Below are 23,357 nucleotides of genomic sequence, written 5' to 3' on the forward strand. Positions count from 1 at the left end.
TATGAGGTCATTTTTACCATCGGCCATTAGGCTCTAGAATGAGTCAACCTATAGCCAGGGAAGTGATGACAACCTCCTATTAGAACTGTTTGTGGTAACTTTTTTTTTATTCTTTCTTATTTCTCTTCTAATATTTGTACAAACGTTTGTACATCTGTGCACTTGTAATGCCACTGTGACACTGTAATTTCCATTGGGATCAATAAAGTACCTATCTATCTATCTTCTCACTCCTCACACGTTACCTGGCCCCCATCACCACATCTCTTTCCCCTCTTCCACCCTCTCCCATCTACCCATCGCCCATACACTTCACTCCTCTTTTTTCCACGTGTCAGTTTCCTCTCCTACCACCCCCACTCCCCGTCAATTCCCTCCCCTGGATCCACCTATCATCTGACATTTGCTCCATCCCTTCGTTCCACGTTTTTCTATGCTAGCTACTTTCCCTCTATCCTTCAGCCCAGATGAGGAGATTCGATTTGTAACCTCGTTATCTATTTCCCTGCACAGGGCCTGCCTGACCCGCTGACTTCATCCATCGTATGCATTTCTAACAATACCAACCATCTAGCAATTATGCTTTTGCTGGCAGTAGAAGTTGCTCTACACACAATAGTGGCTGTACTGTTTCCAAAGCAACACACACAAAATACTGGAGGAACTCAGCAGGTCAGGCAGCATCTATGGAAATAAATAAACAGTTGATGTTTCAGGCTGTGACCCTTCTTCAGGACTGATGCTGAGCTCCTCCAGCATTTTGTTTGTGTTGCTTTGGATTTCCAGCATCTGCAGATTTTCTTGTGCCCATGCATTGTTTCCAGCAGTTTATTTTATAGCAGCAGGGGAGGAGACTACTTGGCCTAAAGGATCCATACCTGTTCCCGTTACTTCTATCCCCTCTCTCTTTCCTCCCCTCTGTACCCCTGCCAATTATCTCACTCACAAGTGCCTGCAAACTCTCACTTTTTCCCATTACACTTCGCCAGTGGGTCATTTAGAGAAGGTGATTTGTGAGGGGATGTGGGTGTTTACTGTAAAGACACTTAGAATACTCGGAGGGGGTCACGAAAGTGGGTATGCATATGCAAACTCTCTTTACAGTAATTGTCCCGATTCTATACCATGGGCCGAGCAGGCTAATCAACAGCCTCTCAAATCCAACACGTGAGAGGTGGAAACAGGTAAGGCCTGCCAACAGGGCTCTGCTGAAGTGTACAGGCAATCCCTTGCACATTGGGTGCAATGGATAACAGAAACATTGATGAACTCCAACTAGACAGGAGGTCATCGATGGTCTATGCTCCACTGGGAGCTAAGGGCCCAAGTAAGCAAGTATGACTAACCAACGGCTTTGACCCACTGTTATAGGACTTTTGAACAGACCTCTGGTATGATAAAGTTCATTCTGATTGCTCATTCTACCTTGTCTACCTGCACAGCACTTCCTATTACTGTAACACTATATTCCGCATTGTATCATTACTTTTCCCATTGTACTACCTCTGTATGCTTATTCTTGGAATTGCCAGTTCAGGTGACATACAAAGTCTTTCACTCTACCTTGATACACGTAACAGTAACAACCCCCAGCTACGCTTTGTGCATGGACCCAAGCGACCGATTGGCTCTCCAGCCTTGGCCGATATCATCCGGCAGTCAATTGCTGCACAGTTCTACTGGGCAACCTGGGCTAATTCAACCTGGGCCATGCCTCCTCCTCCTCGTCCACCAAACCCAAATTCATCCCTCAGAATCCAGTGTGTGCCTTGTACAGCAAGCATATTTTAATGCATTTGAATGTCAAGAGGTCTCTCAATGCTGAAAAGGGGTAATTTACATAACAATTAGGCAGACCCAACAGGAGTCCAGGTTGCTTTCAGGCAGAGATTATCTCAATGTGAAAATATAACATCAGTGCTCTTCTTTCCAAACTGAGATGGAAAAAAACACCTATGAGTCACAAATCTTCCAGCTCACAATATAGAAAGAGTTGAGGCAACTTTTCCAGTTTTTATTTTGAAAACTGGCAGTGAAACTAGACCCAACTGGGTCAGAGCTAATCACTGATCAGTCAAACATAACGGCATACTCTGACTTAATGTCAAAATGTGTTTTACTTCAAACGTTGACCCTTCCCCTCTCTGCACAAACCGCACTCCGAGAATGTGAACATAAAATGGTTCAAGAGTGCCCGAGACCAGCAATAGCTGGGACAACGCATTGTAGGCTCGGTTTGAGGTCAAGGCAAAGTCAAGTATCGCTAAAGAAAACTGCTGAGTCGAGGGGGAGGGATAAGAGCAAAGATTCAAGAGAATTGTGTAAAATAAATTCCAGTCATTTTCAAAGACAGCTTTTGGCAGTTAATTATTTATTTTTCCAGATCAAAGCAAGAATTTCAACTCTTTTCTCCCCAGCCAGGAGCTCCCTGTGCAAAATGCTTCTCATATTAACCCGACAAGAAAATACAATGCTGCTGTTTATTATTTAAACATCAAGGCAACGTTGCAAATGTATTTTCTCTAAGAGTGAACATCCTTATTTCTCCCAGGTGCTTAAATGCAGCACAAAAGAAACACTGCAATGCCAACAAATCAAACTCCCTAAAACAACATCCTCAGAATTTGCTCATCAACCATTTAAACTGGTGCTTGCCCACGACCAAAAAACTTATAACTGCAAAATAAACAGGGACTGTATGGTCTGATTCATCAAGAAGGTGGATGTGCCTATTTTAATAATCAGGGGCAGATTTAAATCAGTGTTCTTTGAGGGTCAGAGACAGAACCCAAACCCACATCTTCATGTGTGTAACCCGTTTGCAGGAATAGTTATCGTGGCTTGGAAGTGTTGGCTCCTTTGAGATCTGTCTGAGTGGAATGCTTTAAAAAAGCACTCGGACAGGTATCTGGATGGGAAAGGTTTATGGGAGAATGTGGGCTGAAAACAGGCAAATGGGACGAGCTCAGGGAGGCAGATTGGATGTGTTGGGCTTTTCTACTCCATGACTCATTCATTTGTCCCACTTGTACATTTAAAGCGGATATTAATAACTTCTTGATTAGTAAAGGTTACGGGAGAAGGCAGAGAATGGGGTTGAGAAGGAAAATACATCAGCCATGATCAAATGATGGAGCAGACTCAATGGGCTTAATGACTTGAGGCTAATTAATTGAACTGGAAGTGAATAATCCCTGGGACCCAATGACCTATATCCAGAAGCTTTGAAAGAGTTGGCAATGGAAATGGCAAATGCACTGATTGTCAGCATCCAAAATTCCTAAAAATTATCAACTGGCTCTTCCACTTTTGAAGGGAATAAATGTATTCCCACCAATCAGTGTAGTACAGAAGGAAACCAATGAACTACAGACCAATTCACCCAACGTTAACGGGGGGGGGGGGGGAATGTGCTAGAATTTATGACTGAAGAACCTGTACTGTGAAGTTTACAAAAACAAATGGATTACACATAATCAAATGAACATATGGAGAGGAAACTCTACTTCACAGAACAGCTAGGTGATTGCTGAGGTTGTAATTTGTAATATAGCTCAGGAGGAACCATTTAAAAGAGTTAGAGCTCTTAAAGATAGCAGAGTCAAGGGATATGGGGAGAAGGCAGGAATGGGATACAGATTGTGGATGATCAACCATGATCACAGTGATTGGCGGTGCTGGCTCAAAGGGCCGAATGGCCTACTCCTGCACCTATTGTCTATTGTCTAAAAGGCCGTTGAAAGGTATCACACAAGAGGTAAGTGTAGAGCATGTAGGGTTTGTGCTAATAAACAGATTACAACAGGGTTCTGCCCCCGAGAACCAGTTGTAACCCGAACTATTTCCAAATAGGAAATGTGGCTAGCTGACAAATAAAAAACCTGAATAAGTCAAGTGTATCATGAAGTTGAAGATTCAAAATATATTTATTATCAAAGTACATATGCAGTATACAACCCTGAGATTCATCTTCTCCACAGACAGAAACGTAATAAAGGAAACCACGGAGCCCCCATGTGTAAAACACAAACTGCGAAACGGCAACAAGAACATCAACTCCCCCTCGAGTAAATTGGCAACAAGAACGAGCAAAAACACAAACACTTAATCTAAGAGCCAACATTCAGTTCAACTCAATGTTCATTATCTGTAGGCCGCCCTGACTGAAAGTCGTCCAAAAGATAACCACAGTTCAACCCATAAAACGCAGACCCAGAACTTCGGTAACATCCTCCAACAGCACAGAGGAAGAGAGAGACAGTTCAAACCCCCCGTAGGGGCCTTCACTCAGGAGCAGGAAGTGAGGAGGAGAGAGAAACCAGGATGCTTAACTCAACCAGAGATCGACTCAAACTGAGTTCCCACACAGCAGAGTTCCCCTGCAGCTCCACAGCAGCTGGCAAATGTGTATATGCTAAAGCCAGGTTCCCAAACTCCCGTTTATACATGCAGGCTGCACATAAATCAGACATGCACAACCAGGGGAGGACCTTTCTGGCATAGATTGATAATTGATTAAGCAGTAGATATGAAAAGGTAATTTTTGGGTTTGGAGACTGTGACTAGCCTCAGGATCTAGTCGCATAATCTAAGCTGTTCACTGCTGTATCAATGACTAGAAATATGTGGACCAAGTGTGTGCTACATCCAATCTTGCTGAGGGTACAAGGTTGGGCAGCAGCGGCAAAAGGACACACAGTGCCTCCAGGGGTTATGGACAAGCTAATTAAAACAGGCAATGATGTGAAATGTGGAACCCAATGAAAAAAAACCAGAGGTAGAAAACATACAATGTTAATAGTTAATAGATATTATAATGAGCCTCCACAGACCTTAGAATGGAGAATTCTGAAGATTCACCTTCTTCTAAGGGAAGAAATTTCTCCAGACACCAGTTCTGCATGACCTCTAAGTCAAGCTTATTGTCATATAGACAGTGAAAAGTTTACTTACAGCAACAGCACAGGCACGTAGAAAGAAAGAGACTCCTAGATAAACAGATACTTTATTGATCCCAAAGGAAATTACAGTGTCACAGCAGCATTACAGTGCACAGATAGACAAATATTAGAAGAAAAAAAAAGCTACCTTAAAATAAAATCTTCAATATTTACAAGTCAACGTTATAAGATTTACAAGATTACGAAGTTCACACTGGTAAGGTGGTAGTGCAAGAATTACTGTAATATTATATGTAATGGGCAAACATTCACACCATCCAGATTAGAAGTGATGGTAGTATTGCACAGGTGTCTACAACAGCAGAGGTTAATAACAGTCTAACAGGAAGGGGTCATCACCTCCCTGGCTATAGGTTGACTCATTATTGAGCCTAATGGCTGAGGGCAAAAATGACCTCATGTAGTGCTCGTTGGAGCAGTGTGGTTGTCTTCGTCTATAACTAAAAGCGCTGCTCTGTTCAGCCAAGGTGGGATGCAGAGGGTGAGAAACTCTGTCCAAAATTGCCAAGATTTTTCTGTAGGGTCTTTTGTTGTACCACAGTCTCCAGTGTGTCCAGCTTCACTCCTATAACAGAACCAGCCCTTCTAATCAGTATATTGAGCCTGTTGGCATCACCCAACACACCACCACATAGAAAACTGACAGACAGACTGGTAGAACATGTGAAGGAGAGGCCCGATGCACCTCAGTCTCCTCAGAAGGTAGAGGTGACTCTGGCCCTTCTTGTACACAGCCTCTGTAGCACCAAAGGTGCCACGTTAGCAAGAAAAACTTAAATTATACACAATTTTTACAATAAAGAGCACGGTAGTACTAAATGGTTAAGGGAACAATTAGGGTTGTGCAAACTGGTTCAACGACCAAATGGTTGAAGGGGAACAGCTGCTCTTGAACCTGGTGTGAGGAGTTCAGGCATCTGTCTCCCCTGCCCAATGGTAGCTGCGAGAAGATGGCCTAGGGATCCTTGATGATTGTTTTGTTTACTGACATACAGGGCAGAACAGGCCCTTCTGGGCCTTCGAGCCCCGTCACCCAGCCAGCAATCCCCTAATTTAATCCTAGCCTAAACGTGGAACAATTTACATTGAACAATTAACCGACCAACCAGTATGTCTTTACCGTGGGAAAAGACCCATGCTGTCACAGGCAGGAAAAACAAACTCCTTACAGGCAGTGGCAGGAATTGAACCTGGTTCGCCTTTACTGTAAAGCATTGTGCTTAACAACTACGTTACCTTGTACGGTGGGAAGCGATGGGCCCATGATGCCTACTCCTTATTTTGAGACAGCGCCCTGGTCTCGTCAGTCAAGGAACATATCCTCCTTGCATCTAACATGCCTAGACCTTTTATTTATCAATGAGACAAAGTCACACAAAGAGACAGTGGGGTAGATGATCAAATGCTTGGCCAAAGATAGCTTTAAAGAGCATCATGAATAGAAGTAGAGGCAAAGGAGTTTATGGAGGCTTTGGTATCTGAAGACATTCCACCAGAGGCAAAGCATTCGAATTCAAAATGATCAAAAGTCAGGTATTAAAATTGACTTGAGAAGATCACACAGAAAAAGCAAGGATATGGGGCTATAGATGGATTTGAGAACCAGTATAAGGATTTTAAAATGTAGATGATGAAGAGTTTAGAGGCAGATTAGTAAGCACAAACTTGCTGGAACAGTAGGATCCTGTGCAAGTTGAGGTACAGGCAGAGTTTCAGATGACATCTTATCGACAGAAGATTCAACAACGGGAGACGAACAGGTTTGCATTGAGATGGACACAGCTTGGGAGAGTGAAGTTGCTGGCTGAAGGAAAAACAGTCACATCATGAAAACTAGTAATTCAGTTCTTCCCACATCAAGACTTGTTATCTATAAACTCTCTGCTGCACTTCTCAAAAATGACCACGTGTGAAAACAACATCACTGGCTACAAAACGCACTGGAATGATCAGAGGCTGTGAAAGACCGTGTACAAGCACAAAGCTCTTTCCCTGCGAGGAGAAACCTTATCATCCTCACATTTATCAGATTTATCTGCTAGTAAGGTTGCAGCAACAACCTTACACTCACATCAGTAAGATCAAAGAACCGATTGTGGACTTCAGAAAGGGCAAGATAAGGGAACACACGACAGTCCTCAGAGGGATCAGAAGTGGAAAGGGTGAGCAATTTCAGATTCCTTGATGTCAACATCTCAGAGGATCTATCCTTGGCCCAACATATCGATGCAACTACAAAGAAGGCAAGACAGCAGCTGTATTTCGTTAGGAGTTTGAAAAGATTTGATATATCACCAAAGACTCTCGGAAATTTCTGCAGATTCTAATTGGCAGTATCACCGCCTGGTATGATGGGTGGGGTGGGGTGGGGTGGGGTGGAAGAAGAGTACTATACAGGATCAAAATAAGCTGCAGAGAATTGTAAACTTGGTCAGCTCCATCGTGGGCACTAACCTCAGTAGGATCCAGGAAACCTTCAAGGAATGATGCCTCCAAAAGACAGACCCCCATCACTCAAGTTATGCCTTGTTCTCATTGCTACCATCAGTAAGCACAGGAGCCTGAAGGCACACACTCAGCGATTCAGGAACAGCTTCTTCCCCTTTGCCTTCTGACTTGTGAATGGACACTGAACCCATGAACACTACTTCACTATTTTTAATTTTTATTTTTGCACAACTTGTTTAGATCACAGTTTTCTTCCTCTATTGTTATGTATGACATTGTACTGCTGCCATAAAGACAACAATTTCACAACGTATGCTGGTTCTGACAGTTCAGGCTCCATCTCCTTTTGATCAGTTGGTCAAGAAAAATCTCATCCCCTGCTCAGGGCAATGAAAGAGAGACATTAAAAGCAACCATGTCCTTGTAGTCATAAACATGAGGGAGGAGTCACTGCTAAGGTGCAGCTTTAACCAGGCAACAGAATATCAAAGAGGGAGTGTGGGAAAAACCCTCGAGGCTAACAAAACCTCCACAATGCATGGAACTGTACGGGCAACCCTGATATGGGTGCCTGGAACTTTGATTTATTTCGCTTGTTTACTGTAGATCGTGTCTTAACCAGCAGGCAAAGGAAAGGTAAAACATAAATTGAGATTTATCATCCAGTTCTTAAACGAGTTGAGGCATCACTGGAGAAGGTTAATGGAGGTCAGGCATTGTGAATAAACATGAGCCTGCTAAAATATTTATCTGGTTAATAGCTCATTGTTCCCAACAGAACTAGTTAACTATACCAGGCATTGCTGTACAGTCAGTTCTTTCTCCAGTAAGTTTCCAATGAGTGAAAATGCTATTCAGTTTATAACACTTTGAAAGCTGTATGATTCCCAAACGAGAGTACTCAAACATGAATAGAAATCGCTCACACCTAAAAGAATCGGTGAATCAGTGTTTCATGCTCCAGCTCTTCGAAACTGCTCCTTCTCTACATTTCCAGCATTGCCTGTTTTTACCCATATAACATAACAATTACAGCACGGAAACAGGCCATCTCCGCCCTTCTAGTCCGTGTCGAATGCTTACTCTCACCTAGTCCCACCTACCTGCACTCAGCCCATAACCCTCCATTCCTTTCCTGTCCGTATACCTATCCCATTTTTTTTAAATGACAAAATCGAACCTGCCTCTACCACTTCTATCCATTTCACTCCTGCACCTTTTCCTCCACCTCATTGCAAAATAATATCCTCAAAGTAGTAGCAAAGTCCAGAGACCCTATCAAACACGTTCTGCTGCGTGAGCCCACTCTGGGTTTCAATATCCCGCAGAGAAGACAACAGCACTGTTGTCCTTACATTGCTACCCCGACCAATACTCACCTCACATCAACCTCTCACCAGACACCCTCATGGTTTCACTGGCGTTTGTGGAACTGACTAGTGACCAAACTAGCAAACTGCATGGGCCACCAACCACACCTCAGGAGTGCTTTGTTAGCAAAGATACATGCCCACAAGTCACAGAGCCAAACACACCCTTTGGCGTATCAAGTACACCAACTATCAGCCAGCCAGTTACACTAATACGACATTAAACACATTTTAATCTCCCCGCTTTATCAGCAACTCCCTACAAACTCTACCATGCAATGGGGACAATTTGTAGGGGCTGATTAACATGCCTAACTTCAAGTCTTTGCTCTGTAGGAGGACACGCTTGTGGTGCCAAGAACATGCAGGCAGCACGCACCCAAGGCCAGGGCTGAACCCGAGAGGCACTGGAAGCCTTTCAAGCTTCACTCTTCATAGGCATTCCATAGTTGGCTCAGGTCCCCAAGAAATCCAATGACATCAGATCCTCCCGGAAAGATCACCAGCTCACAAATCATTCCTGAATCGCCCCCTTTCCCATGAAGCAGGGTGGAGTTTCTGTTTTTAAAAGGCAATTTTTTTTAAAAACCTTGCATACGGCAGCAACAGCAAAGTGGACAAAACGCGGTGTCCGGGTGAGACGGAAATCAGGGCAACAGTCAGGGTAGCTCCGGTCAGTCAAAGGTGCAAAGCACAGGGGTACAAGGAGCATAAACCTCAGCCCCAGTGGTTAATATAAATCAACCGTACCATCCACGATGCCAGGTATAGAGGAAAAGTGTTGTCTGCAATTATTGGCCGAGGGCTGTCACTGTTCACAGCAGAACTCAATGGGCTTTCAGTGAGCGAAATCTGATTAATGGGACCATCACCCTGTCTAACTGCCAAGATGATTTGAAACAAAAAAACTGCACACTCCAGTCTTGGGCTATTTTTCCAGCAAAGTTTAGGAATTAATGTCACCACTGGAAGAACCTGAATTTCAATCCATGGAAACATAGACGAGAACGTGGGCTGAAAATATCCCGGCCCACCGCAACAAGCGTGAGAGAACGTCAATGGTATTTGTCTCGTGCTTTTCTATTTAGCCGGACACCGGTGAGCTTACAGTGAAGGACACCAGGGTGCGATGAAATTCTTTGTGTTTGTGAAGCTCAGGGTATTTATTATTACAAGGTGATAATAAACACAGCAATAAGTGCAAAATAACAAAATGGTGCAGCAGTTTTACAGCTGTCAGTTTTGCAAACAGAAATGCCAAACGGCCAATACCACCAAACAGGGCAAAACTAATGACGATGACCCAGTAGCTTTGACATCCACCATCCTGAAGTGCTTGGAGAGGCTGGTCTTCAACTGCACCAACTTCAGCCTCCCAAACAAACCCAACTCACTGCAATTTGCCTACTGGCAAAACAGGTCGACAATAGACGGCCCACAAAATGCTGGAGGAACTCAGCAGGTCAAGCAGCATCTCTGGAAAGGAGTAAACAGTCGAAGTCACAGGCCAAGAACCCATTTCAGGATGAAGCTTCAACTGTACTCTTTTCCACAGATGTTGCCTGGCTTGCTGAGTTCCTCCAGCATTTTGTGTGTGTGGATTGCTTTGGATTTCTAGCATTGCAGACTTTCTCGTGTTTGTGCTACAATAGATGCCATTTCGCTGGCCCTCCACTCATCTCTGGAACATCTGGACAGTAAAGATACCTACATTATTCATTAACCACAGCTCCACCTTCAAATTATAATTCCAGCAAAACTCATCTCCAAACTCTTAGACTTGAGACTCAACACTTCCCTTTAAAACTGGACCCTTGACTTTCTCACCAACAGACTACAAATAAATAAGGACGGACAGCAACTCCTCCACTGACAGACCCTTCTCTACTCCCCATACACTCAAAACTGCATGGCCAGATTCTGCTCTAAATCCAGAGACAAGTTTGCAGATGATACCACCGTAGTGGGTTGTATCTCAAATAACAATACAGGAAGGATATAGCAATCTGAGTGACAACAACCTGTACATTAACTGTCAGCAAAATGAAAGGGCTGATCATTGACTTAAGGAATGTGGGGTGGGGGTACGCATGCGTGCCCATCTACACTGATAGTGCTGAGGTTGACAGCTTCAAGTTCCTAAGAGTGGACATCACTAATTGACTGGTCCAACTGCGTTGGCCAAGAAAGATCACCAGCACCTCTACTTCTTTGTAAATATCTGGCACTACCCCTTTCACTCTCACTTAATTTTATCGATGAACCACAGAAAGCATCCGGCCCTCATACGTCACACTTGGTATAGCGAGTGCGCTGCCCATGCCTGCCTGCAGTAGAGTTGTGAACACAGCTCAGCACATCACGGAAGCCAGCCTCCCCTGCATGGACTCTGACGACATGTTTTGCTGCCAGCGTGATCAAAACTCCACCCACCCAAGGATTTCTCTCTTCTCTGCCCACCCCACTCAGAAGATATGAAAGCATGTACCACCAGGATCAAGGATAGCTTCTATAAGACTATTGAACGGTTCCTGTGTACAACAGGATTAACTCTTGATCTTATAATCTACCTCGCAATTGACCTAACACCTACTGCCCTCCTGCACTGCACTCTCTCTGCAATACTTTCCTACTAGTGCCTCAATGCACTGTTGGAACAAATTGATATGTATGAACAGTATGATAAACCAACTTACCTACCATGAAATAACTGAGAGAGGTAGAGTTAAGAGTCTGAGAACATGGCAGCACCAGTAGGAAGGGGTTGTGAAAGAGAAGATTAGTTCAGGAGCCTCATATTGGGCAGAAGCTTTAACACTGAATGTCTGAGCTTTCAAGCTCCTCCGCCTGTTCCCAGAAGGCGAAAGCGAGAAATGGGAATGGCCGATGTTTCAGATACCCTTGATAAAACCACTCACCCTCCTGAAGTCATGCAACATGAAGCTGGAGGGGATGGATGGAAGTTACAATCTTGTGATGCATCAAATCATTTTAAAAAAACAACACAGCCTTGCTGGCTCACCCAATTGGGACTGATAGGATTGATATGTTAAACATGACTTGGAAGCCGATGAGCCGGATGTCATGAATCAGAGCCGAGATTTTCGCCAACTTATCGAAGCAAAGAGGAGGAACAGTATCTGAGGGTCGGTGTCGGGAGGTTGGAAAGCGGCTATAGAGAGTGATAAAAGAGTATGAAAATGTGGGGTGGTGGGAGGGGACAGTGGTGATAATGTTGCAACTCATTGCTCCAGTGACCCATGTTCAGTCCTGAGCTGTGGCGTCCCCAATTTCGACGTTCTTCTCGTAACTATTTTGGTTTTCTCCAGATGTTCTGATCTCCACCCACATCCCAATGGCATGTAGGTTGGAAGTTTACTTGGCTAGTGTAAATTGCCCCGAGTCTGTAGGAGAGTCTTGGGGGGGTGGAATTGATGGAATGTGATTTTTATTTTGTAGGAGTGTGCTTTGCATGGATTTGATTTAATGGGCTGACTATAACACAAGGAACAACCGTGGAAGAATTTTTATAAACTACAAGAAATTTAAATTCAATCCAGTGAAAGAGAACCAACACACACTGGAAAGCTGGAGATGACTGGCAGGTGGTAGAAGTTCTCAGAACTCAAAACTGATCATGACAGAATATTCAATAGCTCCATGCAGGCCTGGCTCAAAGAGCAAATCCAAACACGTCTTTGGATGGAGGACAACCTGCTCCAACTCTGCTCCTGTAGGTCAGAAAGGACCGATAGGCCAATGTGGGAAGTGCAGAGTCTCCAACCACTATTCAGAAGAATCTGGAGCTGCTGACCACCCTTGCCCAATGTTATCCACGTGGCCAACGTCACTAAAATGCTGATTGTCAACTCAATGTTATGAATGGGACCATGCTGTCAACAACAAGCTATACAAGAGGGTATCACTAGTCACAGAGCTGCACAGCATCCAAAATAAAATCTCAATGCCCTGCAACTTCGAGGCAAGGTGTGCTCCCACAGAGTGGATGGGTGTGAGGTGATCCACTCCTGTCACTGTTTACAGGAAAATTCAGTCTGTTTTCATAACAAGGCTGGCACAAGAGTTTTATTCACTCTCAGGGAGGAGGAAGATGTGGAAACAACTTCTGTTGGGGGGTGGGGGAGCGGTCTGAAGCCTCAAGCTTGGTCAATGTGCCAAGTTCAGACACACAGAAAGATGGGGCCTGGCAAGTCAGACTAAACATTCCCAGCTCTGGCCCAAAGGCTAACAAATCTTCAGTATCGAAAGGGTTAACATGGCACAGTTTGCATAAAAAGGGGATGTTATAAACTTCATCAGGAAAGAACTTTGACTACCCTGTAACGGTGCCCTATAAAGTGAGTATAAACATTCACTGGAGATAGATAAAGTGAATGAGAGAGGTTAGTGAGACCTTTTATGGAAAGAAATGACCACTTGTACTTCTGAATGCAATGACTCACAGACAGCATGAACTAGCTGATGCACCAAAAATACACTCGTTAAAGAGATGGTGGAGGAAGGTCCAGCCAGCTGCACACTGTCTGGCAAGATGCAAGGAATCCAGTGCTACCCCACTGGCTACTCACCATTCCACCCCTCACCCACAAGAACAACAGCTCCAAGACTTGCAAGACCAGAGGCTGAGATATCCTGTCACCATTTGAATAGAACCACCTCACCTGCACACTCCGAAGACCACCCAATACTCCAGCCCAGAGTGGAACTTGGGCCAGGGCTACAGCATGCCCCATTTAAACTCTTGGCTCAGATTAAGTCCACCCCCAGCACCAAATGCAAGTTGGTAGGGACTGGTGGGGACACTCTGACATGGTACAAGGGAAGCAGTAATAGGTAAAACTACAGTGCCACTCTGATATCACACTGGACACAATACTGTAGGTAGAAATGGCGTAAATACTGGTGCGGATGGCTCTGTTATTGTACAGTATAATACCAGGGTACAGTACTGGTGGGGATGAGTCTGCCAATGTGTAAGATCACAGTGATGAAGACGGGTGTAATTTTTGCCAACAGCAGCCTTAAGCTCAGGTGGACAATCTGGAAGGTACTAGGTTCCTCACAGCAAACGTACATGTGACAGAAGGGACTGAATATTCCTCTTTCAACCTTCACACATGAGTAGTTTCTTCAGGTTTGAAAGGTGAGTGAACAAACAAGGAGGAAGCTTACAGACTTGATTGCTTCAACAAAAGCACGCAGAAAGCTGCAGCATCAGGAAGCGTGTCCGACATATTTCTTCACTTGGGGTAAGTAGTTCCCCACAGGTTCCCAAACATCGTCCAACAAGAACGTCAGCGCCTGCTGGCGAGCTGCCAAACGCTGAGTGATTACCTCTGTGGATGGCCAGTGACCCCAATTGGTTAGCGGAAAAACAGTGCTACATACCCCAAAAATTTTAACGAACCAGATTTAAAACACAAATTAACACTTTGGTCAGTGTGGACTAGTTGAGCTGTTTTTATGCTGTAAAACTCCATGATAAAAGCAAAAAAAACTAGTGCTTGGTCATCTAAGACATGTAGACTTGGTAGTTTGCAGATAGCCAACTGAATGGTGGTGTTGGACGAGCTGAAATACTTTATTTTAATCAGGCATAGATTTACGGTGCAGTTTTATCCAGATGGAAAGCAATGGAAGAAGATGGCAAGGTTATTGGGCTTGTTGGAAATAGTTCTCTGCATTCATACTTCAGGGCAATAGAAAAGCAGAGAAGCAGGATTTGTTAGAATGCAATTCAAACATCCATATACTGTACCGGCACCTGATTAATGTCGTTAGTGTGTCACAGGAGGCTGCAGTCTTCAGCCAGTTACAATCTACACCATTGACTTGGGTAATAAATTCTGCTTTTTCATCCAAGTTTGCTACGTGGGAAAATTGATGGCAAGACTACAGTTAAGAATTGGTCCCAGCTAAGAGGTTAAGCTAGTACAGTAGCGTAGTAATTAGCACAACACTTTATAGTACAGGCAGCCCGGGGTTCAATTCCTGCCACTTCCTGTAAGGAGTTTGTACGTTGTCTCCGTGACCGTGTGGGATTCCTCTGGGTGCTCCGGTTTCCTCCCACAATCCAAAGCTGTAACGGTTGGTAGGTTAATTGGTCATTGTTAATCGTCCCTTGATTAGGCTCAGATTAAATCGGGGATTGCTGGCTGGCACAGCTTGAAGGGCCAGAAGGTCCTATTCCACACTGTATTTCAATAAATAAATAAACTTTCTGCAGCAGCTCAGGCTGTTGGGCAGTGTCTGTACACCCCTGTGGGAGACTGGCACAGAGAGCGTGCCAACGTGAAAACAGTGAACACAGCTCTGTGAATAGGCGTACAAGCAGGGTGTTTGGGCAGGAAGACAGAAGACAATGGGCAGTGTCGAGAAAATGAGAGTGTGAAAGCTGGGACAAAAGTATTTTTGAAATGATGGGAAATTGGTGAGTAGAATTAGATAGTCATACAGCAAGGAAATAGGGCCTTTGACCAGAGTCCACACCATCCGTTGACATTAATCCTACAAGAACTATTTTATTTCCCCACATACCCATCTACTCCCCCCAGAGCCTAAATTCACCTGCACACAAGAGGTCATTCACATGGCTAATTAACCCACCAACTTGTACATCTTTGGGATGTGGAAGAAAACCTACATTAGCGGTAGGGACAGAATCTGGGTCATTAGATCTACCATTGACCCTAGAACTGGACAGATGCAGAGTTGATGTTCACACCCTGAGTTTCCAGTTTAGAACCGGGGTCACCACCTGAAAATGGGTTGGTGGCCAGTCAGGATGGAGCTGAGAAGCAGCTTCTCGGGTGGCAAATCTGTGCCCTTCTCTACACAAAAAGTTTGTGCAAGCTCACTTATTCCAGATGTAGTACAATTAAGGGAACCAAGGTTAGTGCGAGTAAGTGATTCTCAGAAAAAGGCCAGTTAATAGATTAGTAGAGCAAACAGGGGGGCTGAACAGCCTATTCCTGCGCCGATTTCTCACACAGAGAGCTACCGCCAGCTGAAGAGGGACCATCTGAGAAGGAGGCAGCCAGTGACACTCACTGAATGCCACAACTTCAGCACATGGTTCCGGCGATGTACTTCAAAATCAATCATTGACAGAGTGCGGTTTCAGATTTGAAACCCAAACAATAAGCATCGAATCCTTTGTACTGTTCTTCACATGACACAATGCAAAGTGACCTCCAAAACACCATCTTCAGAACACAATACCCACATCCAGATCCTCACCCAACTAGGAGTCCATCCGAAGCCTCTCCAACTACAACGACCGCATCAATTAGTCTCAGACTAGAAACATACACAGGTAATAAAAGTCATATTGCAAAAGAAAAAGACAGTGCAGTCATCACAATGACTCTACATCACTTTTTTTTTGGAATTCAGTATACAATGTATATTTTCCACTGTTGACTAACTTGAACCACAAGTAATTTCTACAACAGGCAATCATTCTAATTTACCAATGGTATCATACACTGTGAATAAGTTCAGTCGCCAGTAACAGATAGGCCAGTAACGGCACAAGATTCCACAGCTAAGTTGAAGAGAGGAAGGCAAAGGAAGCTCGTGTAGAGCAAGAACAAGAAGAACCAAGTGGAATGAAAGGGCCATTGACTCTGCTGTGCGTGTGCATGGACATCATGGTTGATGAACTCTTACAGGTCTGCCATCATTAATTCCAGCTTGAGGCAAAGCACGCGCGTTAAACATGTTTACTCATTGAATTTTTCAACCAATTATAACAAAAACTAACTTATAACCACTCCTGTTCCTTTCTCCCTTAAGAACCAAAAGAAGAACAAGAGATTCTGCCTTTATTTTTCAATGAGCACCTTCCAAGGCAACTATTCTCAAATTCTCTTACATCATCCTCCAAGGAGACCATCAGGTCCCCAGATGAAGGAGAAGCCCTGGTTGACAGCCAGCCTCACGGCACCCATCACCCTATGACGCTGAGGGAACCCACGTGTCAGAGTGATCTATAAAGGGCTCAATTCTCACTTGGTGGTCAACTCATAGACATAGAAATCTACAGCACATTACAGGCCCTTTGACCCACAATGTTGTGCCGACCATGTAACCTACTCTAGAAGCTGCCTAGAATTTCCCTGCCCAATAGCTCTCTATTTTTCTAAGCTCCATGTACCTATCTAAGAGTCTCTTAAAAGACCCCATAGTATTCACCTCTACCGCCGTCACTGGCAGTGCATTCCATGCACCCACCACTCTCTGTGTGAAAAGCTTACCCCTGACATCCCTCTTGTACATATTTCCAAGCACTTTAAAAAGAATTATAACTTTCACAAATCAAAGGAAACATTTTGCATCTTTAAAATGAGTATTAAGCTTTCTTTAAACTCTTGGCAAAATCTTACATTGCACCTTAAAAAAAATTAGTGGGCCCAAAAATCTCTGAGAACATTATAAACCACAGTAGGCTACTCTGCTATTTAATTAGATTTTGACTGCTCTCAACTTCATTTTCTTGCCTCAGGTCCCAGGCCACATTTGTGATTGAGAACTTTGAGTAGTAACAGGTGCTTCATAGACATGTAATTTGGGACAGTAAAATCCTATGGTTCAGTCCAGGTAGGTGTATTTCTTAGTCACACATTCATCACATAAATAAACTACAAAGCAAATTGCCAAAATATGCTTTGTGCTTGAAACTCACTTACTAACTCAGCCATAGAGATAAGTTAATTCTCAACTTCAAGACATGCTCCAATTAGAGGAAGAGGTAGTTTCAGTGAAACTTAAACCAGGATCAGAATCAGATTTATCACCACCTTCTTTACGTGATATGAAAGCTGTTGCTTTGCAAAGACATTTGATTATTATAAATTACAATATAAACAATTAGTGCAAAATAAAGAAATAATGAGGTAGTGTTCATGGACTGGTCAGAAATCGGATTCCTGATCCGGGAAAGAAGCTGTTCCAATATTGTTGAGTCTGGGTCTTCAGACTCTGAAACCATTTCCCCAATACCACTGCTCTGACCTCTGACAAAATGGTGCCAGTGACCAACAGTGACATCTTGCCGACAGCTTACAAGACTACTGGATACTCCTCTTCTTCTAAATTTACTTATTCAAACTGTGATCAGTTGCAGCATTCTCCCTTTTAAGAATGTATTTATGGTCTGACTGAACAACCTGGCATTCCCACAGATGCCTGGGGGATTCGATACGGATGAGACTCTGTGTCGATTTCTAATGGTGGAACATGAACCCATGGTCCGCTCCATTACTCCACGCCAATTAAAGCATGAGCAAGCTCAAAGTCACCAAGGACAAGAGTGAAAAGCCAACAGATGCTCAACGCTGTCTGCCTGCGTTGGACCGGTCTCTCTCGCTGCTACCTGCAAGTGAAAACACCGGTTTCAGAAGCGGCTCTTGCCTGCAATCGTCGGGCTTCCAAATGGGCTTGCCTCAGTGCTGAATGCTCTCCACAATTGTGGACTTGCTTCAGAGACTTGGCAGTTCTTGCTCCTGTGTTTTTTTGTTTACTTTCTACTCTTTGCAATGATTTGACTGGAGCGCTCTGGCACTGAACTAACTCTGCAGCTGTGACCTGCAGCCATTGGCACAGCGCTGGGGACTCTGCAGTTAATGTTATCTGTTGACTTTTTACTGCTTGAGTGATTTGTTTTTCCCCTGCACACTGGGTGTTTGATAACCTCGTGTGGGGTTTTTCTTTGAACCGGTTCTATTGTGTTTCCTTGTTTTCTGGCTGTCTGCAAGAAGGTGAATCTCAAGGTTGTGTACTGTATGCAGAATTTGATAATAAATGCATTTCGAACTTTGAGCAATGGTAGTAACGAAAAGAGGGCATGTCACCAAAATCAAGGATCCTTAATGATGGCACTGCCTCTTGATAATTTATTGATGTGGAGGAAGGTGTGCTCTTGCTAGAGATGCCCAAGTCAACAACCTCTTGTGATCCTCTGCACTGGAACCTCCATATCAAGCTGTGATGCAACCAGTCAGAATGTTCTGCACCATACAGAAACTTGCAATGGTCTTCGGCAACATACCAAATCTCCCCAAATTCCTAAGAAAGTAGGGCCACAACCGGCTTCTTCACGATCGATTCAACGTATTGGGCCCAGGACAGATTCTCTGAGATGTTGACACACAGAACCTTAAAGCCGCTCCCCCTTTCAATCACCGTTTCCTCCCGACCTCTCCTTTCTGATGTTCACAATCAGTTCCTCCATCTTGCCATTGTGACACCACTCAACCAGTAACTATCACTGTCCTGTGTGCCTCCTCGTTGCCATCTGAGATGACACCAAAGGCTTGTCCGGCTCTCAAATGGAGCTTAGAATCCCATAACCCCAGCCCACTATTTAGAAAACAAGGGTTATTTCTTAGACAATATCTAAACATTAACAAAAATGAAAACAGGATTTTACATTGAGGCCTTGGAACTCCTTTACTTGTGTACAGCTGCCCAGAATTCCAGGACGTTAAAGAAAGGCCTTTCTATTAAACCTGATGGTGTGCAAAGGGACCATGAATTCTATTTCCTACCTGCATTAAAACTATCCCAATACAGGTTTCCCCCGCTATCCGAAGGTAGAACGTTCCTATGAGACCATTTGTAAACTGAAATGTCGTACAGTGAAGAAGCAATTACCATTAATTTATATGGGAAAATTTTTTGAGCATTCCCAGACCCAAAAAATAACCTACCAAATCAAACCAAATAACACATAAAACCTAAAATAACACAAACATATAGTAAAAGCAGGAATGATATGATATACAGCCTATATAAAACAGAAATATTGTATGTATAGTGTAGTTTCACTTATCAAAATCAGGAAGTCAGCGAGTCAAAATCCACGTGGAGAGAGAAACAAAAATCGGCACGTACACACATACGCACGTCCACGCATACGCACGTACACACATACGCACGTCCACGCATACGCACGTACACACATACACACATCCATGCATACGCACACAACTGCCCGCACAAGGCTTCACAGTCATGGTCGTCTTTCTCAGGGTAACACACGTATAAAGTGGGAGTCTTTCATTTCATAAAAGCGAAAATCCTCTTTGTTTAGCAAAAACAGGTTCCAATGTAGGTCTTTCGTAACGGCGAGCTGTCGTACAGCGAACGTTCGAAAAATGGGGGCCACCTGTATGTACATTTGGGCTTCCACTGAACAGGTTCTTCAGCAGAAAAAAAGCTCAAACAACTTTACTTGCAAAAAAAAACAACTGTAGGAACTCAGTGGGCCAAAATCATCAGTGAGGCAAAGACCTGTCAATGTTTTGGATTAAGACCCTGCATCAGAAGTGTTGAGACTTTGGGTGGAGACTGCGACCAGGCTGTCGTTCCAAATAACTTCCTTTAACTTGGCCCTGTCCTGTGATGTCAAAATAAAGCCAATACCCATCTCCTAATTTCAGCTCAATATGAAGACAGTGTTGACAATTCCAAGTGTCCAATATTTGTGTCTGCTGAAGCCAGTACTGCAGCCAGTGACACTCACTGAAGAGTCAAATGAATGCCACAACTTCAGCACATGGTTCCGGCAATGTACTTTAAAATCAATCATTGACAGAGTGTGGTTTCAGATTTGAAACCCAAACAATAAGCATCGAATCCTTTGTTCACATGACACAATGCAAAGTGACCTCCAAAACACCATCTTCAGAACACAATACCCACATCCAGATCCTCACCCAACTAGGAGTCCATCCGAAGCCTCTCCAGCTGAAATGGCCTTATCAGACCAGAATCATATACAGGGAATAAAAGTCAATAAAAGAAAAAGACAGAGCAGCCATCACAATGGCTCTACATCAGTTAATCTTTTGGAATCCAATCTTAGGTTCAGACAACAATGAATATTTTCCACCATTGAGTAACTTTAGCCACAAGTAATTTCTGCAACAGGCAATCATTCTAATTTACCAGTGATATCAAAGAAATGCATACCAGTCAATATGCTCAGTCACCAGTAACAGCTTTTTTTCCAACACACACAGACTCCACCAGCTGTTTTACGTATATAGACATTCAGAGACAGTATCATTAGTTCAGAAACAGTTGAACAAGTAGATGGAAAAGGGCTGTGTGAACTCACTGATGACACATAACCAGTGATGTAAATAGTATCATTTCACAACAATGTACCCAATTCACACAACACATAAATATTACCCATGGCAAAATGCAGATAAACATGAAACGCTCAGTACGTTCTTTTTCTCTCATTATCATCACCAATTTTTAATAAAGGCAATGTGCAAGACATTTCAACTATTAATACTTAAAGGTTTTTGCTGTTTGCCCTTGAATATTATCAGTTTTTTCCATGGTATCAACAAAAAATTTCCAGTAGCAGATTGTAGACAGCATCCTCACCCCAAGGGACATAAAATTCAGTCCACACCATGCATCCAATAGTACATCCTCTGTTTTGTTTGTTTCACTGGCCACTACATCTTTCACTCTGGTACCAGGGATCTAAAACTGGTTTAGACCACATATCCATGGTATTCAATGTCCACCTGACCACACAGCCGTAACATCACCCAACTGGGTTGACACAGGAGACTATTTAGTTCAGCAATTCCATACTGGCTCTCAGGCCAATCCAACAATTTGATTTCCCCACCGATTTCCCTCACAGATTGCAATTAGCCCTGATTCCTACACAGAGGGTAATATACCACAGCCAATTAACCAGAGCAAATAGGAGAAACCTAGAAATGCATCCCCAACCACCCCCCCTCCCCACACACTCACACACCAGGGGTTAAGATTGAGCCCACTGAGGTAGCTGCACTACCTGCTGCCCCACCTATGACCAGAAATCAATGACTTAGTCCCAGCATAGAATTCTAAACATGTCATCCTTTCTGTGTGGAATGGCTGACCTTTTATTCCCAGCTTCCAGATACCCCATCTGGGTGGAAAAATCCTCCCCTCATTAACCCTGTAAGGAGATTGGAATGTTTCATTGAGCTTGCCTCTCAGTTTTCTCAACTCTAGGGAACAGCGAATCAAGAGGGCAACTCACTGCCACCTAGGTATAAAATAATACATGGAAGCAGGCCATTCTGCCCAACTGGTTCATGCTGACCCACATGGCGCATGGATGAAAGAAAAATGGACGGGGCTATGTGGGAAGTTAGATTGACCTTGGGGGTAGGTTAAAGGTCATTGTGAGCAGAAGGGTCTGTACTGTGTTGTTTTAATTAGTCTTATTTGCCTACATTTAGCCTGTATCCCTTAAAACTTTTCCTCTCCGTGTATCTATATAAATGTTGGCATTGTATATGCCTCAACCAGGTCCTCTGGCAGCTGGTTCCATGTACCCACCACCTTCTGTGTGAAGAAGTTGTCCCTCGTCCAAACTCTTAAAAAATTAAATCCTTCTCTCATCATCTTAAATTTGTGCCCTCTGATTTTCCCTTTCCCTATGAAAAACATGTGCATTCACCCAATGTATGTCCCTCATAATCTGATACACCTCTATACGGCCACCCCTCAATATCCAACAAGGAATAAAATCTTAGCTCGTCCAACTTTTCCTGACAGCTCCGTCAGGAGTGGGGGGGGGACTGGTCTAATACAGGCCTGCACAACCCAGACCCAGTAAATGAATTGAGAAAACACTCTGGACACTGGTGTCTTCCTGAATCAGGGTTGCTTATTTCCTGAAAGAGAGGACGCCGCAAGGTGAGGGTACCAGTTGTTATTTTCGGGGTGGGTGAAGTTGGGGTTGAAGGGGGGGAGAGAGAGGGAGAGAAAATGGAGGACGGGGGGGAGTGGGGGAGAGCAGCCGAGTTACCTTGGTGATGAGCAGAGGTTCCCTGTGCTCCTGGCCTCCCCGCAGCGTGAATCCCCAGGGCGCTCCCCCACTCAGGGTAACTTCCACGCAGCGGCTACCCTTGGCCGCCCTCCGCTCGCCGATGCCCGGCTCCGTGCCGTCCGGCTCGTCGGCAGCTGCCGCTCCCCTCGTTCGCACCCCCTCCCCAGCCATGGGGTCCGGCTCCGGCTCCGGCGGGGCGATCGTTCATCCGGGGGGCTGCACGATGGGGAGGAGGGGGCACCTCGGGCCGTCCGGCAGAGCCGCTCACTCCCGGTGTCTGTGTGAGAGAAAGAGAGCGCTCCAAAGCCGAGTCTCCGCCCGCGGCGGGCGGCGCACCTTTCACCTGTGGGACGGCGTCCCATCTCCGCCCCGGAGCTGGCTCTCCGCGGATCCTCACTCACCCTGCTGGGCGCTGCCACACACAGCAACCCGCTCACCTCCCGCACCATTCGCCCCTTCTCGCCGTGCTATACCCACGCCACAGATCATGGGCTCGACTTCCACTCGTGCTCCAACGCTGCTGTTTAATCTGTGAGCTTCACACAAGTAAGGAATTCCATTGAATCCTGATGTATCTGACAATAAACTCATCTGATCGTGATCTTTCTCCCTCCACACATGCAGCTTAATGTCCATTGCCACCTCCCCAACGCCCATTCCCGAGCCTTTAGTCATAATGGTAGCCAATAAAAACGCGGT

General features: G+C 44.4%; 1 protein-coding gene across 5 annotated transcripts in view; it reads right to left on the reverse strand.

Annotated features, from left to right (window-relative positions):
- The window catches only part of LOC140727918 (protein Shroom2-like), a 238,621-nt gene extending 215,635 nt beyond the window's left edge, over positions 1-22,986 (reverse strand). For 3 of the 5 annotated variants that reach the window (XM_073045898.1, XM_073045890.1, XM_073045888.1), the window contains exon 1: positions 22,638-22,985. In XM_073045898.1, the coding sequence (XP_072901999.1) occupies positions 22,638-22,829 (192 nt within the window). In that variant the 5' untranslated portion in view covers positions 22,830-22,985. Of the gene's footprint in view, positions 1-22,637 lie in introns of all 5 variants that reach the window. The other 2 variants (XM_073045889.1, XM_073045894.1) reach the window with 2 other exon arrangements.
- Positions 22,987-23,357: the final 371 nt, after the last annotated feature.

This window comes from Hemitrygon akajei, chromosome 5 (genome assembly GCF_048418815.1).
Source record: "Hemitrygon akajei chromosome 5, sHemAka1.3, whole genome shotgun sequence".
Lineage (NCBI taxonomy): Eukaryota > Metazoa > Chordata > Chondrichthyes > Myliobatiformes > Dasyatidae > Hemitrygon > Hemitrygon akajei.